Raw genomic sequence first — 14,679 nt, 5'->3', positions numbered from 1 at the left:
GACAAGAAGCCCCGGTTCAGATGTATCTTCTCTCTCTTTATTTCCGCAAGTCTACACACTTATATACGTTTACATGACCAATCAGCGAGCAGGGTGACCAATAAGGGGTCAAGCAATGGGGAGAGCCAATGAGAGTCCTGTTACTATGCTGATTAAATTTGAAACAGCCAATGACTATGTTCTCCTTTAGGCGGGCTTCACCAGAACGTTCGTTGTTTACTTGGAGCATATTTTGCTGGCAGTGAGCCAAGCGCCATCTTGTAATGGCAGGGACTTTCCCGGCCGGAGGCGGTCCCCGACAGGGGTGTGCTCCATTTTGAAGGTTATCCACATTAGCTGACATACTTGGAGGCTCACTTGGGTGTGTGCCTACGTGTGAGCTCCCATGAAAGCTCACAGACCGGAGAGAAAATGGCAGGACTGTGGCCCTCCAGCTGGCCTTGTGATGGCGACCAGTGATGTTAGACCCCTTTGCCCTCGAGCTTGTTATGCTACTTCCCAGAGAGCGTCTAAGAACAGCTGAAACTTGGAATTTTGTTAGCAGGAGGAACTCAATTTTCATTTTCCGAAGGAAAAAAACAGGGACAACTGGGTAGTTCAGTCAGTTAAGGGTCTGCCTTCCTCTCCGGTCAGGATCTCAGGGTTCCTGGGATCAAGCCCCACATCCCGCTCCCTGCTAAGTGGGAAGCCTGCTTCTCCCTCTCCCCCTGCCTGCAGCTCCTCCTGCTTGTTCTTTCTTTCTCTCTCTCTCTCTCTCTCTCTGACAAATAAATAAAATAAAATCTTTTTTTTTTTTAAGGAAAAAAAAAAAAAAACAGATGTCCAGATCACAGTAATCTGTTGGCTGTAAAGAAACCAGCTTTTTGGTTGGATGTGGGAATCAGTGGTTGGGTTGGCAACAGCGGGCATTAAATTGTGGGATAGGGGTGCCTGGGTGGCTCAGTGGGTTAAACCTCTGCCTTTGGCTCAGGTCATGATCTCAGGGTCCTGGGATTGAGCCCTGCATTGGGCTCTCTGCTCAGCGGGGAGCCTGCTTCCCCCTCTCTCTCTCTGCCTGCCTCTCTGCCTACTTGTGATCTCTGTCTGTCAAGTAAATAAAATCTTAAAAAAAAAAAAAAGATTGTGGGATAAAGTGTCTGAGAAGCAGGGCTTGGATGAGTAAGTGATTCCTATATGAATCTTGGAAAAGAGCATTGTTGGTGCAGATAGTTAAGTCCAAATACGTATGCCCAGTGTTGACAGCTAGAACGAATAAAATCCATATGTCAGACGAAAGTGGAGATTTCCTTATATTGACATAGCTGTGACAAGCTTCACCAAACCTTGACCTTCTGTGAACACACCCACTAGCAAGAGCCATGAGTCACCTGCACCTTTTTGTGGGGTAGTTCTGGACACCATTACATAGCGCTGAAACTGCTTACAGGCACGTAAATTGTAGGGGCGGCTGCTTTCAATATGCAAGCCCAGGTGGGGGCTAGTGCTGGACCTATTTCAGTAACTAACCTGTGGGCATATGGAACCAGGCCCGTGTCTGCTAAAAATCTCACACGCTTTGCTATTATATGGTGAAAGTTTCATCTAAACCCCGAGAGTGGGTGCTTGGGTAACAGCCGTAGATGGTAAAAAAAAAATTTGGGTTCTCTGTGTTTTATTTCCTGGAAAGCCTATGCAGTTCTCCCCTGTGCAGTATTTCAAATGGTTTTTAATGGATTTTTTTGGTTTGCAGATAACAACCTCTTCTACAAGATGGCCATTAAGAGCAATAAAAGCTTAGCCAGAACCTCAGTTTTGAGCTTTGGATGCTCTGAATGGGATTTTAAGAAGAGCCAAAAAAGAAAGGGAAAATATGTATATCCCTCAGGAGTATTTCTGCTTGTACCATGTCTTTTATGTTAACTAAAAAAGATATGTTTTAAAGAAGGTAATCTCTGAGTATGGTAAAACAAATTTTAAATGGCAATAAAAAAGATATAAAAAGCAAAATAAATGTTTCCCTTCTCATCTCCCATCCCAACCTAAACCCTAGTTCCTATTCCCAAATATTTACAGTTTTATGACTTTCTCTGAAAAGTTTTGTGTGTGCATACATGTTTTATGTATATGCTCTGACTTAAAAGTATACACAAATGAGATCATACCAAATACACTGTTCTGCATTTGGTTTCATTTAAAAATTTATCACGGAGTTTTTTCCATACCCCTATACACAGACCTATCTCACCATTTTGGGGGCTGCATGGAACCCACTGCATGAACATTCAGTATGACAAATTATGTAAGCAATTCTCTACTGAGGGGTATTTGGATTGATCGGGGGTGTTCTCTCTTAAAAAAAAAATCTGCAGGGAATATCCTTGTTACAAACACTTTTGTATATTTAAAAAAGTATATCTCTCAAAGTAGTCTCCTACAGGTACAATTTTAGGTCAGGTGTACAGGCACTTAAAGTTTTAGCCATATAACCAAGTGGCTCTCCAGTATGGTTAACTGGGATTGCCTTCCCACCGACAGTTATGGATACTTGCTTACTCACACACCTGCCAATTCTGGCGATATTAAATATTCTCGAACATTTGTCCGTCTGGTGGCTCAAGAAGATCCCACTGCAGTTTTGATTTTCATTTCTTAACTTATAAGTAAAGCAGAGCATCTTTCCATTTGCGTATGGAGTATTTGTCCTTGGTTTTCTTTGAATTGCCTGCTCATCATTCTTTGCCTATCTTTCTTTTGAGCTGGTGTCTTTTTCTGCTATGTATTTTTGTGTTCAGCAAATGTGGGTTCCTACTATGTGGTAAGCACTGCACCGGTCACTAGAGCTGTAACAGTGAGGAAACACCCATCAGAGCTTCGGGGGCTCCAGGAGACGGATATTAGTCCAGTCATGCTCTGAAGGGATGTGTGTAGAGACGGAGTGAAGCCCTTTGGAAGAGAGGATTTTGCATGCCTTAGAGCACATGAAAGAAGCACAGGCCTGAACTGGGAGTTAGGGAAGACTTCCCTAAGGAGCTGTCATCTAAGGAACAAATACAGTACGAGGTTCAGAGAAATACTTCTGGAGGAAAGAACAGATTGTGGAGGGAACATGATGTAGTAGATGAGCGAAAAGAAGGCCAAGGAGCAGAGTACAAAGAGCAGAAAAATGTAGGATGAGTTTCCACTATTTCACCATGGGCCCAACCCATTAAGGATTAGGGGTTTCTTCTCTTACAGAAATAGAAAGCTATTGAAGGGTGTTGAGCCAACAGAGGATGGTCAAACCTGCATTCCAAAGAGATTACTCTGTCTGAAAAGAAGGGAAATAAGTAGATCAATTAGAAGGCTTTGAGTTATATGAGATCTGGTGGTGGTCTTGCCCTGGATTATGGCAGTGGACTTGGTGAGAAGTTGATGGGTTCAAGAAATATGGAGGAAGTCAAATAAAACTTGATGGTTGGATTGGATATAGGGATAAGGAAAGGGGGGGCCAGGATAATTCCTCCATTTCTAATGATGTGGATGGTAGTACCACTTACTGACATAGGAGACACTGGAGGGGGTCAAGGGTGAAGTCAATCTTGGGCATCTGCATGAAGCTATCAAGTAAGCCATCAGATAAAGAAGTCAGGGACCAGAAGGGAAATCTGGGTTGGAAACAGAAATTTGGAAGCCACCAGAATACAATAATTAAAGCCATGGCATAGATGAACTTGCCCAAGAAAGTACAGCACCCAAATCAGATCTAGTCTTCATCCTCAAGGAATGCTAATACTCAGTCGCCGAGTAGAGAAAGATGATGCAGAAAAGAAAGAAGAGATGAGCAGCCTTAGAGCAGGAGGAGAACAAGAATGTTTCCATTAGGATGGAGTGGTCACCTGTGCCAGATGCTACTGAGACATCTAGCAAGGGAAGGCCTGGAAGATCCCCACTGGGTTTAGCAACATGGAGGGCTTGCTAACATTAATTTGAATTGTTTCAGGGGGATATAGGGGATAGGAGTCAGGTTGGAGCTGGCTGAGGATGAAGGGGAAGTGAGGAATTGAAGAGACCATATGGACCACTCTCAGATGTGGTTTTGAGAGAAAACAGCCCTGAACCTACTCTTCCTCAGTCTCTACTTTTGACCTTCTTTGCCACTTAGTAAGCTGAATTGATCTGACAATTCAGTATTCAGTGCTCCACAGCTGTGGGTTCCCAGTGGCTATGGGAACCAGTCAGCCAGGGATGGAGTCTGCGGGGGTCTCCGCCTCTAAAAAGGAAGCTCTTCCACCCCTTGGAGCAGCTCTGACTCTGCTGACCCCCAGAGACCCACTGTAGAAACACTGCTGAAAATGGGTTTAAAAAACAAAGAGTCCCTATATTTTAGAGACACCTCCTGAAAAATGTAAGGATAAATGGGTCTGGGATTTGCAGAGTGAAACAGGGTAAGCCATGAATTGATAATAATTGAAGTTGGGTGATTATAGACACAAAGGTTTATGAACTGTTCTCACTGCTTCATTTATACATAAGCTTTCCCCTAATACATGGTACAAAATTAAATTTAGTAACTGTGCAAGTGAAGTTGCAGAGAGCCAGTGACCATCACAGGCCCACTATGTAATGACACATAACACCCAATATCTTCTAAACCCAATCCAACATTGCCTTGGGGATTTCACGGTGCCAAATGTTCTCATAGGCTGCCCTCTCTTCTCTCATTAACTGAACACTTTGTTCCTTGCCCCTCTTCTCCTTTCTTACCTCCCTCCTACGTATGGACATAGTTCTGTCACTTCTCATCTTCACAAATTTGAACAAGTTCCCTCTCATCCCTGAACCATGCTCCGAGAGACAGGGACAGACACCTGCTTATGAGGGTCAATTTTGACTGTGTACGTGGAAGTCTCTAGCAGGGTTCATAGCCTCAAAATCCCACAGGAGTCTGGAAGGTCATACAAATGAATGAAGGTGATCAGGTAGGAGAAAATCATGGGACCCGCTTGACCTATCTTTAGCGTTGTCACTTTTAGTAGACCTACAAGTAGAAAGAATTCTAAGAAAACTTCTGTTCTGTGAGAGAAATCACAATGCAAGCATGATCGTAGATGGGATAAATAATCCACAGTCATAAATGAATGGGCAGTATCCTGAGACTTAGCCTCAGTGTTGGGGAGTCGTAGGGAGCGATGGGGTTGGAACAAACCAGAGCACACACACCCCATCTAACGGGGCGGTCCTCCTCAGCTCCAGCTGTTTGCTGCTGTGAGGGGATGTCGAGCCAAAGCTAACATGTCTTCTTGTTTTACAAGACAAGCTAGAAGCTAGGGAACCCAAGTTGAGTTTGGGTTTAATTATTTCAAAACAAAACAAAACACGATGAAGGCCAAACTAAGCTTATCTGTGGGCCAAAATCAGCTCCCGGGCTGCCCACGTGCCACCTCTCACCCAGTTAGTGGGATATAACATGATTCCCCTTCCTCTTCTTTCCTCTTCTTCCTCTAACTCTCCCCTTCCCCTCTCCATTTCCACATCCCTCTCTCCTAACCACCCCCACTCCTCCTTTCTCTACTAAGTCCAAGTAGTGGAAGGGCTTGAACGGGTGGAAGAAGTGATCGTGCCCTAGATTCCTCAGGGCCGAGCTCATGGCCTGCCATAGTGAGTCTTCTTCATAGCGGATCTTCCTAGTGGATCTTCGGGAAACACTCTGATGAATGAATGAGCCAGCCGCTAGGGGGCAGGGGACCCGTTCACTCTCTTGAGCATGCCCTGGGCTTACATGAGGAACGGTCTCGTTGTTCTTGCCAGCTTTGCGAAGTCGTTCCGGCCGCTCCATCATCAACGGGAACTGGGCGATTGACCGGCCGGGAAGGTACGAGGGTGGAGGGACCATGTTCACCTACAAGCGTCCGAATGAGATTTCGAGCACCGCTGGAGAATCCTTTCTGGCTGAAGGCCCCACGAATGAGATCTTGGATGTCTATGTGAGTTTGCATGTTTCCGGACGGTTGGGATTCTGCATCTTGTTTCTTCCCAGGACCACACGTAGCACAGATAAATGACAAATCGGTGCCTGTGGTCAGTAAAACCATTCGAGCTGAGCCTTTTGAGGTGCCTGGGTGCTTGGTGTCCATCTTTGCCATTCTGAATGTCCCTAGTTCTTAGAAACCTAACCTCTACCAGATGCTTATTACCCTCCAAGTTTATGGACCTCCTAAAACCGTTTTTACTTGTTGAACCAAATCAGAGGCAAAACATATCCTTTATTTCATGAGCATTGGCTTCCCTCCAGGCACTTTTCTCCTAATGCTAATTTGGCATGTTTTCTTTTTATGGCAAAAGAAAGCAAATGCCTAAAGCAAGACAAGACCGCTCAAGTTCCCAGACCTCTTCAAATTCTATTAAAGCGAATGAAGAAATGAGAACTCCAGAGTACTCCACATGATACAATAAAGCTCGGAGTAACAATATGGAGGTTTACTACAGGCTCCTTGCCTGGCAGAAGACACAATTTGGGATTTATTTTACAAGAAACTAAATTATGAACTCACCCCAGATTTAAAATGGTCCTTATTTTTAAAAGAAAGCACTAAAATCCAGTCTTCTTCAAAAGATCAGGAAATTATAAAAAGTGACAAGAAATAAAAAGCTCGAAATCGGGTTTGGATAAAGACAAGCTCACCCACAGATCTGCGTTCTCTTACTGTCTCCAAAGCCATGTGACTCTACATGCTACTTTGCTGTGTTAGAATTTTATAAATATTAGTTCTCCCAACTATATAGTTACACGTTCATTCCTGTTGGGCCTGGAGGCTCATAGACTAGAAACTATAAAAGAAGCCTTGTTATAGTTAATTTTGAATATATTTTTTTTAAGACTGTCCAGTTGGTTGTTGGACTCTGGGTAAGTTTCAAATGGCATCAGGGGTAAAAACCCCGGTCGTGAAGGGGCCACTGTGGGTGGTCTAGGATGCGGTGGCCAAGAATAACTTCATAAATGGGACAAGAGTTGCACTGGCTGGATGCTCATGCAGAAGAGGCATGAGAGAGGCAAGGAGAGCTTCTGGCCTCAGACCCACTGTCAGAATATGTGAAAAGAGAAATGAGGGAATTAGGGGTCAACAGTGAACCAGAGACCATGCCCTTTCATCCCTTGGGGTTCTGTTTACCACCATGGGTCCTATGTGTCAGAAGCTCAGGGGTTCTCATGTTTGCCTTCCCTCAGTGGTTTGTAGAATGGAGGCCCCAGTTCCCATGGAGAGAGCAGGTAAGGGATGATGGTGGAGGACAGAATCACACTCTCATGAACCAGCAAGACCCCCCGTGCAGGGCTGACTCGGAGATGCTCGCAGCTTTAAAGGACCAAAGAGACAGCTCTGACCCTAAGCTTCTCGTCCAATGAGGAAATCAAAAACTGTGAGACCATGGGGCTTGCTCGAGGTGACACAACGGGTCAAAGGAGTGCCCCTTTAGAAAGCAGTGGAGACAGAAATATCAGAATGGGACAGTGTCTCCTTGCCTGGCTCATAGTCACATAGCAGATCCCCGTTCTGCTGCTCCGTTTAAGCCCAGCACCCTGCTTCTCACCAGGAAGGCCCTGGACACCAAGGACTGTGAGTTCTGAAGCCAGTAGAGAGGAATTTATTCTGCCAAGCCGTGCTGATTTACATTGTGTTTTCTGTCCCAGACGATGTTTAATTCCTGACTTCCGTGGCCTTCTGCAGCTTCCTGCTTGATATCCTACTTTGGTCATTGCTGCCTGAGAGGATAGGAACCAGGGAGACTTACTTCCCTGACACCAGTTGTCCTGAACCCCCTTTCTTTGTGGTTCTGGAGCTTTCCATGGATGAGAGGGGACAAGACCCAGAAAATGCGTAGGAGAGGGTGGGGCAGGCCCTTCCTGAGCCAACCTCATGGCTAGGTAGGGTTCTTTGAAGGAACATGAAGGCTCCCAGGCTGGCTCTGCCCAAGAGGGCTGGCTCTTCTGGGCGTGACTGTATCTCGCCACCTAGTGTTCAAATGCCTCCCCCTGGAGCAGACACGTGGCTTGGCCATTTTGAGGGCACCGAGCACAATCTAAACCATGATGTTAAGATGGTTGAGAGGCCACAGAAAGGCTCTGCTACCATTGCTCCCGTCTTTCTATTTGGGATGTATAACATCTTGACTTTCAGCCCAGTTTTCTTCTAAGTCCTTCACCCTTCAAAAGCAAATAACAAAAAAAACCATCCAGAAAGAGCTTTCCTTGAACCTGTCACAGGTTCACTAATATAATTAGATCTGAATCAACCCACTCATGTGTAGATAGTGCCATGCAAACTGGGGAACCCTGGGCCAGCAGGAGGGGGATGTGAGCGTGTGCAGGTGCAGTGACATTGACCTCTGTGTTGTCAGATGATCCACCAGCAGCCCAATCCCGGAGTCCACTATGAATACGTCATCATGGGGACCAACGCCATCAGCCCGCAGGTGCCTCCTCACAGGAGACCAGGTAAAACCTCTTGTTCTATAGCCAACCACCCCCGCCCGCAGTCATTTCTTTTTAAAGCCCTCTGTCTCTTCTCGTGCATCTCCTTTGTGTCTCTGTCAACGCAGAGAAAACGCATGGACGCGCCCTTGACATCAGAGGATGCTTCACCATTTATCTGAGCCTTTGCTGATAAGAGGGTCCCATTCACTTGATTCAAACACGAGGTGAACACCCTGAGTCTGTCTTTCCAGTTCATTATCTAGAGAGACCCGATACTAGTTCCCTCTAGCTGCCACATAACAAATTACGTCAAACGTGGTGGCTAAAAACAACACAAATTTGCTATCCTATAGTTCGGGAAGGTCAGGAGTCCAAAATGGGTTCTGCTGGGCTGGAATCAAGGTGTCGGCAGGCCATGCTCCCTTTGGAGGTTCTAGAAGGTTCTGTCGCCCTGCCCTTTTCACTTCGAGAGGCCTCCTGCACTCCTTGCTTCTTGGCTTCTTCCTGCGTGGCACCTTCGGATCTTGGGCTCTGACCCCCCTTCTTCCATCATCACATCTCTGGGCTCCCCAGACAATCCGGGACCATTCTCCTTCCCCAGATCTTCTAACTTCATCGCATCTGCAAAGCCCCTTTTGCCATATGAGGTATCGTCCTCACAGATTAGGATGCAGGCACCTTCAGAGGGCCATTATTCTGTCCACCCTTGGGCCTTTTCTCTTGGTCCCCTTTTGCTTCTACTGTCACTACTTCGACTTGAAAGGAAAGAATAATAAGTTCACACCTAATTATCTACCTCTTTCCTGTGGGCTCTGTGATAGACAAGCAGGCAGCCCTCTGGCTCTGTGGATGTTTCTTTACCAGATGGTAATGGAACCCACCATCCAAGTGGAGACTACTTTTTTCCATCCTTTGAACAGGAAGGCCTACATAAATCGCAGCGCTAATATCACTTACTTGCTCCGAGTCCTTGCTGTGTGCCAGACACCGCTGAGGTCCTCACATAGCTGAACTCACCAAATTATCATGACGGTGCTCAGAGGAAAGGGGCTGTGATTAGCCTCATCTTAAAAATTAACAGGTGCACCTGGGTGGTTCAGTGGGTTAAGTCTAGGCCTTCGGCTCAGGTCATGATCTCAGGGTCCTGGGATCGAACCCTGCATCAGGCTCTCTGCTCAGCGGGGAGCCTGCTTCCTCCTCTCTCTCCGCCTGCCTCTGCCTACTTGTGTTCTCTCTGTCAAATAAATTGAAAAAAATTAACAAATGGAAACTCAGAGACAGGGACTTTCTGTCTAGGTCCCGCAGTGACTTCAGTCCCGTCTGCTATACCACCTAGGGTTAGCTGCTTTGACATCTGTCCCAGCAATGAGGGCACAGATGTGAGGCCTGGCCCTCCATATGGATAACTGGGTTATCTGACTGTCACAGGTCAGGGGAGGAGCCACCCGGCTCTTTGGAGACAGCAGGGTGTGAGCCGGGCACGTGGGCTGTGCGTAACCGAGCTGTCCAAACTGAACATCAGCACACTCAGCCCAACACGATGGGCAAGCCATTTGCAGGAATGGTACACAGTCTGAGAAACAAGGTTCAGATGGCAGAATATGGATGTTCCTGAGATCTGATGCCGATGGATAAGGACAGTCGGACAGACTATTCCTTATCCTACAGCGTGATGATGGTCATAACAAGCCTGATGGGTCTCAGCTAATGGGTAGCATGGGATTAGCTACCTGGGACAGGGAGGGCCCAGAAGGAGTCAGTTGTAAAAAGTTGGTGAGGAGGGACATTCTCCACCTTCCATGAGCTTGAATCCAGTTCTGCCTCTTTTTTGCTGTGCACCCTCAGTCAAGTCAGAAACTTCTCTGAGCAAGTTCCCTGTCTACATAATAGTGAAGGGGAAAAAACCCTACACGCCAAGATAGATTTTTTGAATATCGGGTGTCCATCCAGTGTCTTTTGCAAGGTGTGCAAAAGATTTTAAGATCTTTTTGTCTGGTAAGTCAAAGTCACAAGTCCCGCTTGTGTCAGTATGCATAGTCTTGATTCCATTGATTTAAATTGTATTTAATATTTAAAGCCATGAAGTGTAAGTGGCGGAGGATGGGGAAAGCCCTGAGTTTTAACTGGGCTACAGTAACTCTGCAATTTGCCTCCTTGTTTTGTATCAAACTAGTATATGCTTGAATAATATTCAACCAAAATAGAAATACAGGAAGGAAGAGGCAGGTGCCCCATAATTGCCCAAACTTGGATGAAACCAAGATGAATGGATAGATAAACTGAGGTTCACCTAGCCAGTGGAATATTATTCAGCACAAAAAGAAATGAGCTACTTAGCCACGGAAAGACATGGAGGAAACTTAAATGTGCATCTGAAAAGTCTCTGTACTGTATGATTCCAGCTCTATGATATTATGGAAAAGGCACAACTTTGGATCAGTGATTGCCAGGGGCTACAGGGGAGGGAGGGGTGAGCAGGCAGACAGAGAGATTTTCTAGGGCAGTAAAACTATTCTCGATGATACATGGCATAGTATCATCTCGATGATACTATTCTCTGATGGATACATGGCATTCTACATTGTCGAGACCCACAGAATGTACACCACTAAAATGAACCCTAATGGGAACTATGGGCTTTGGGTGATAATGACGTGCAATGCAGGTTCATGGGTGGTAAGGGATGTTCCGCGCTGGTGCGGAACCTTGATGGGGGGAGGGGGTAGTGCACTAGGTGGGGCCAGGGGAGGAATGGAAACTCTGTCCTTGCCACTTAATTGAGCTGTGAACCTAAAACTGCTCTAAAAAAAAGAATAAAGTCTACTTAAAAAAAAAAAAAAAAAAGAACAACAACAACAACCCAATATGTCCCAACCTCATCCCCCAACTCTATTCCAGGAGGGAATATCTCCTCATGATTTGGAGGGTTTCCACCTAGCCTTTTCCTGTGCATGTAGAAATGTGCACGTAACCAGTTTGAACATTTGTCTGCCATCTACGTGTACAGGGAACATCGTGTGCCAGTCTTTTCCGGACGTCTAACTTAGATCTTGCCTCCACTTCAGACTTCCTTGACATTGGTAGAAAACTCAGTCTCAGCCAATACAGGGCGTCACCACACACACAGCCCAGTAGGAGTAAAGATCCCTGCTTGGCACAGATAAGGTCTGTGGAGCTCAGGAAACTCTGGCCTTCTGACTCTAGCCTCTCCTTGCCTCGAGAACATCTCTCTCTTTCTCTCCAAAAAAAAAAGAAAAAATGCTCTCCACTTTTTCCTCCTCTTTCCTCCTCCTTGCCATTGGCTGGCTCCAGGATCTGGGCCTTGTTATTCTTACTGAGACCTCAGGCTTTCACAGTGAGAAGGAAGAGCTGTTGACTTCCTACAGCTTTTACTTCCCTGCAAAAATCTGCATCCAGAACACCTAAGGGCTTGGCCACTTGGTCTGGGAGAGGAGACACAGACAGGAAGGGCAGAACACAAATTTAATCTCTCATAAGGGCTCCTGCCACCCCTGTGTAGACATATATACAAAATGAATTCTGCTATGCTTTTTTCTTTCATCAAACAATGTATCAGTCATATCTTCATATCACAACATATGATTTTGCTTCATTCTTTCAGAGAAAAAAAAAGTAACATAACATGCCGTATTTTAACAAGTACCACCGGTGGACATTTAAGTTCAGTCTACTGTTTGGCTAATTCAAAACACGCTTTAGTAGCCGGGCTTGTACACGCCGCTTTGTGTAAAAGAATAGGAATATTTGTAGGGTAAATGTCCTGGAAACTGAATCACTAGTCAAGGGGTCTGTACATTTAAAACTTGGGCAGAGGGTGGGGCGCCTGGGTGGCTCAGTCAGTTAAGCATCTGCCTTCTGCTCAGGTCATGATCCTGGAGTCCTGGGATCAAGCCCCGCTGCAGGCTCCCCACTCAGTGGGAAGTCTGCATCTCCTTTTGACCCTCTCCCCTCTCGTGGTCTCCCTCTCTCATGGTCTTTCTCAAATAAATATATAAAACTTGGGTAGAGAGTTATGGGAGGTGGATGGGGGGTTGGGATAACTGGGTGACGGGCATGAAGGAGGTCACGTGATATAATGAACACTGAGTGTTCTATGCACCTGGTGAGTCACTGACCTTTACCTCTAAGACTAATGATACACTATGTGTTAGTTAATTGAATTTACATTAAAAAATTAAATAAGTAAATAAATAAATAAAACAAACTTAGGTAGATATGGCCAGATTGCCCTCCAAAACTTTGTGTCTATCTGCCGGCTCCTTGTCCTTGGTTTTCCTCTACCTTCAATGAGGGGTTTAGGGATTTAAGGGCCTCCAGACTTTCTCTCCTTTATCATGAGGCTAATAAAGTGGTGGCAATTTTTTGTTTTCACATGAAGTTCTTTCATTATGAGTGAAGTTGAGCATTTTTGTACGGCTTTGGGCTATTTGTGTTTCTTTTTATGTGCCTGGCCTCTTCCTGGCCCTTGCTTGCTTTTCCTACTGAGATATTTGTCTGTTTCTTATTCATTTTTAACCATGTTTTGAATTTGGGGGAAATTGGTATCTGCATGTTTAAAATACGTATGCTCTGAATTGGAAATGACCTCATGCTACATGATTTCTAATGTTAGAGGGCTGTCCTCGGGGGGTCTCCGGGTCCAGACCAGTCTTACTGCCATGTTGCATGCACCTGTCTCTCCTAGGGGAGCCCTTCAATGGCCAGCTGGGATCAGATGGGAGGAGCCAGGAGGAGGGAGCAGAGAAAGAGGGGGCCGAGGAGAAGGAAGATGTGCATGGCGGGGCCCCCCAAGTATTCACCTCGGAATCAGCACAGACCTTCCCAGTCAGGCATCCAGACGGATTTTCCTCCCACCGACCCGACAATCTGGTTCCAGCGGCCCCGCAGCCCCCAAGGCGAAGCCGGGACCACAACTGGAAACAGCTCGGGACCACAGAATGCTCCACGAGTTGTGGGAAAGGTGAGCTCCAGTGCGGGCGAGGAGGGTCTCTGCGCGGAATGGGTGGCTGGGCTTGAGGGTCTTGGCACACTCTCCCCTCCTTGAGCCCGACTGTGAGGTGGTTCATTGGTGGTTCATTGTGTGGAGGGTGTCCAAGACCACCCTCAAGCTTGATGATCCACAAGGACACACGAGACTCAGAAGAGCTGCTGTTTTTGTGGCCACCACTGATTACGCTGAACGACTACAGGTGGGCATCATCAGGCGAGAAGGCATGTGGGGCCAAGTCCAGGAGAAACCAGGGGCCAGCTTCCGGGTGTCCCATCCCACGAGAGTTGCACCCAGATGCACCGAATTCTCCCGGCAGTGATGAGTGGCAGCAGGAGCCCAGCAGTGCCGACGAGATAAGCGAGGTTTGGTGTCCAAGGGGCTTACTGTGGCTCAACCGCATAGGCATGGAGCCCCCACACGACCGACGTTAGCTCCTCGGCCTTGAGCGCCCAGAAGTCAAACTGAGAACATGGCCCAAGACCTCAGGCCCACAAAAACAGGCATTCAGCCCAGTTTCATTGCTAGCGTTAGCTACCTCGTCAGACGACACAGGGTGGTCCAGGGCATGGAAAAACACTCCTATCAGCAGAATAGCCCGCGGGCTCAAAGGTTGTCTCCAGCCCTGCTCCAGGGCCAGTCCTGAAGACAGGCCTGTCTTTGGAGTGTGGAGGGTTGAGCACTACCTAGTCTGCTGAGTTAACCCTCTCCTGCACGACACGCTCATGAATCACCACAGAATGTGCTCACCGAGTTTCAGATCCAGAAGTTGAGGTATACCCAGAGAAATACCAGGTGAAACTCATTCTCCAAATCTAAGATTCCAGAAAAAAGCACGTCCGTGGGGCTTGAAGTATCTCTGGGCTCTTACGCTCACCAATGCTCACAGCTCCCACTGTTCTCTCTGTAAAACCTTCACCTTGGTCATCCTGCGGTCCTAAGCCCATCAGCTACAGCCCTGGGGAGCCAGCCTGCAGCCCAGCCCCGCCAGCTCCGTGGACTCGTAGCAGGAAGGGAGACCACCGGAGACACGAGAGGAAGCAAAGGTGTCTCTCCAAACAAGCAAAAAGAGTTACAGGATTTGGGAGAAGGGCGGGGGGAGTTGAGGTGGTATTTAAAGAGAGCTGGGTTTTGATAGGCTCAAAGCAAAGCAAGGCTGTGGGCAAAGGGGTCAGTACCAATATGAGTCTGAACTGTGTGGGGTGGATCCGGGGCCCTATTTCCTTGAAAACTCCAAAGTTAA

General features: G+C 46.7%; 1 protein-coding gene across 2 annotated transcripts in view; it reads left to right on the top strand.

The window, feature by feature from the left end:
* The window catches only part of THSD4 (thrombospondin type 1 domain containing 4), a 568,734-nt gene that overhangs the window by 522,411 nt on the left and 31,644 nt on the right, over positions 1-14,679 (top strand). For both annotated transcript variants that reach the window (XM_044229667.1, XM_044229668.1), the window contains 3 exons: positions 5,767-5,942; positions 8,353-8,449; positions 13,134-13,409. In XM_044229667.1, coding sequence (XP_044085602.1) covers positions 5,767-5,942; positions 8,353-8,449; positions 13,134-13,409 — 549 coding nt within the window. The remainder of the gene's footprint in view (positions 1-5,766; positions 5,943-8,352; positions 8,450-13,133; positions 13,410-14,679) is intronic.

Source organism: Neovison vison, chromosome 13, assembly GCF_020171115.1.
Source record: "Neovison vison isolate M4711 chromosome 13, ASM_NN_V1, whole genome shotgun sequence".
Lineage (NCBI taxonomy): Eukaryota > Metazoa > Chordata > Mammalia > Carnivora > Mustelidae > Neogale > Neogale vison.
The sequence above is the reverse complement of the archived record's forward strand: the minus strand, read 5'-3'. Positions and strand labels throughout refer to the sequence as shown.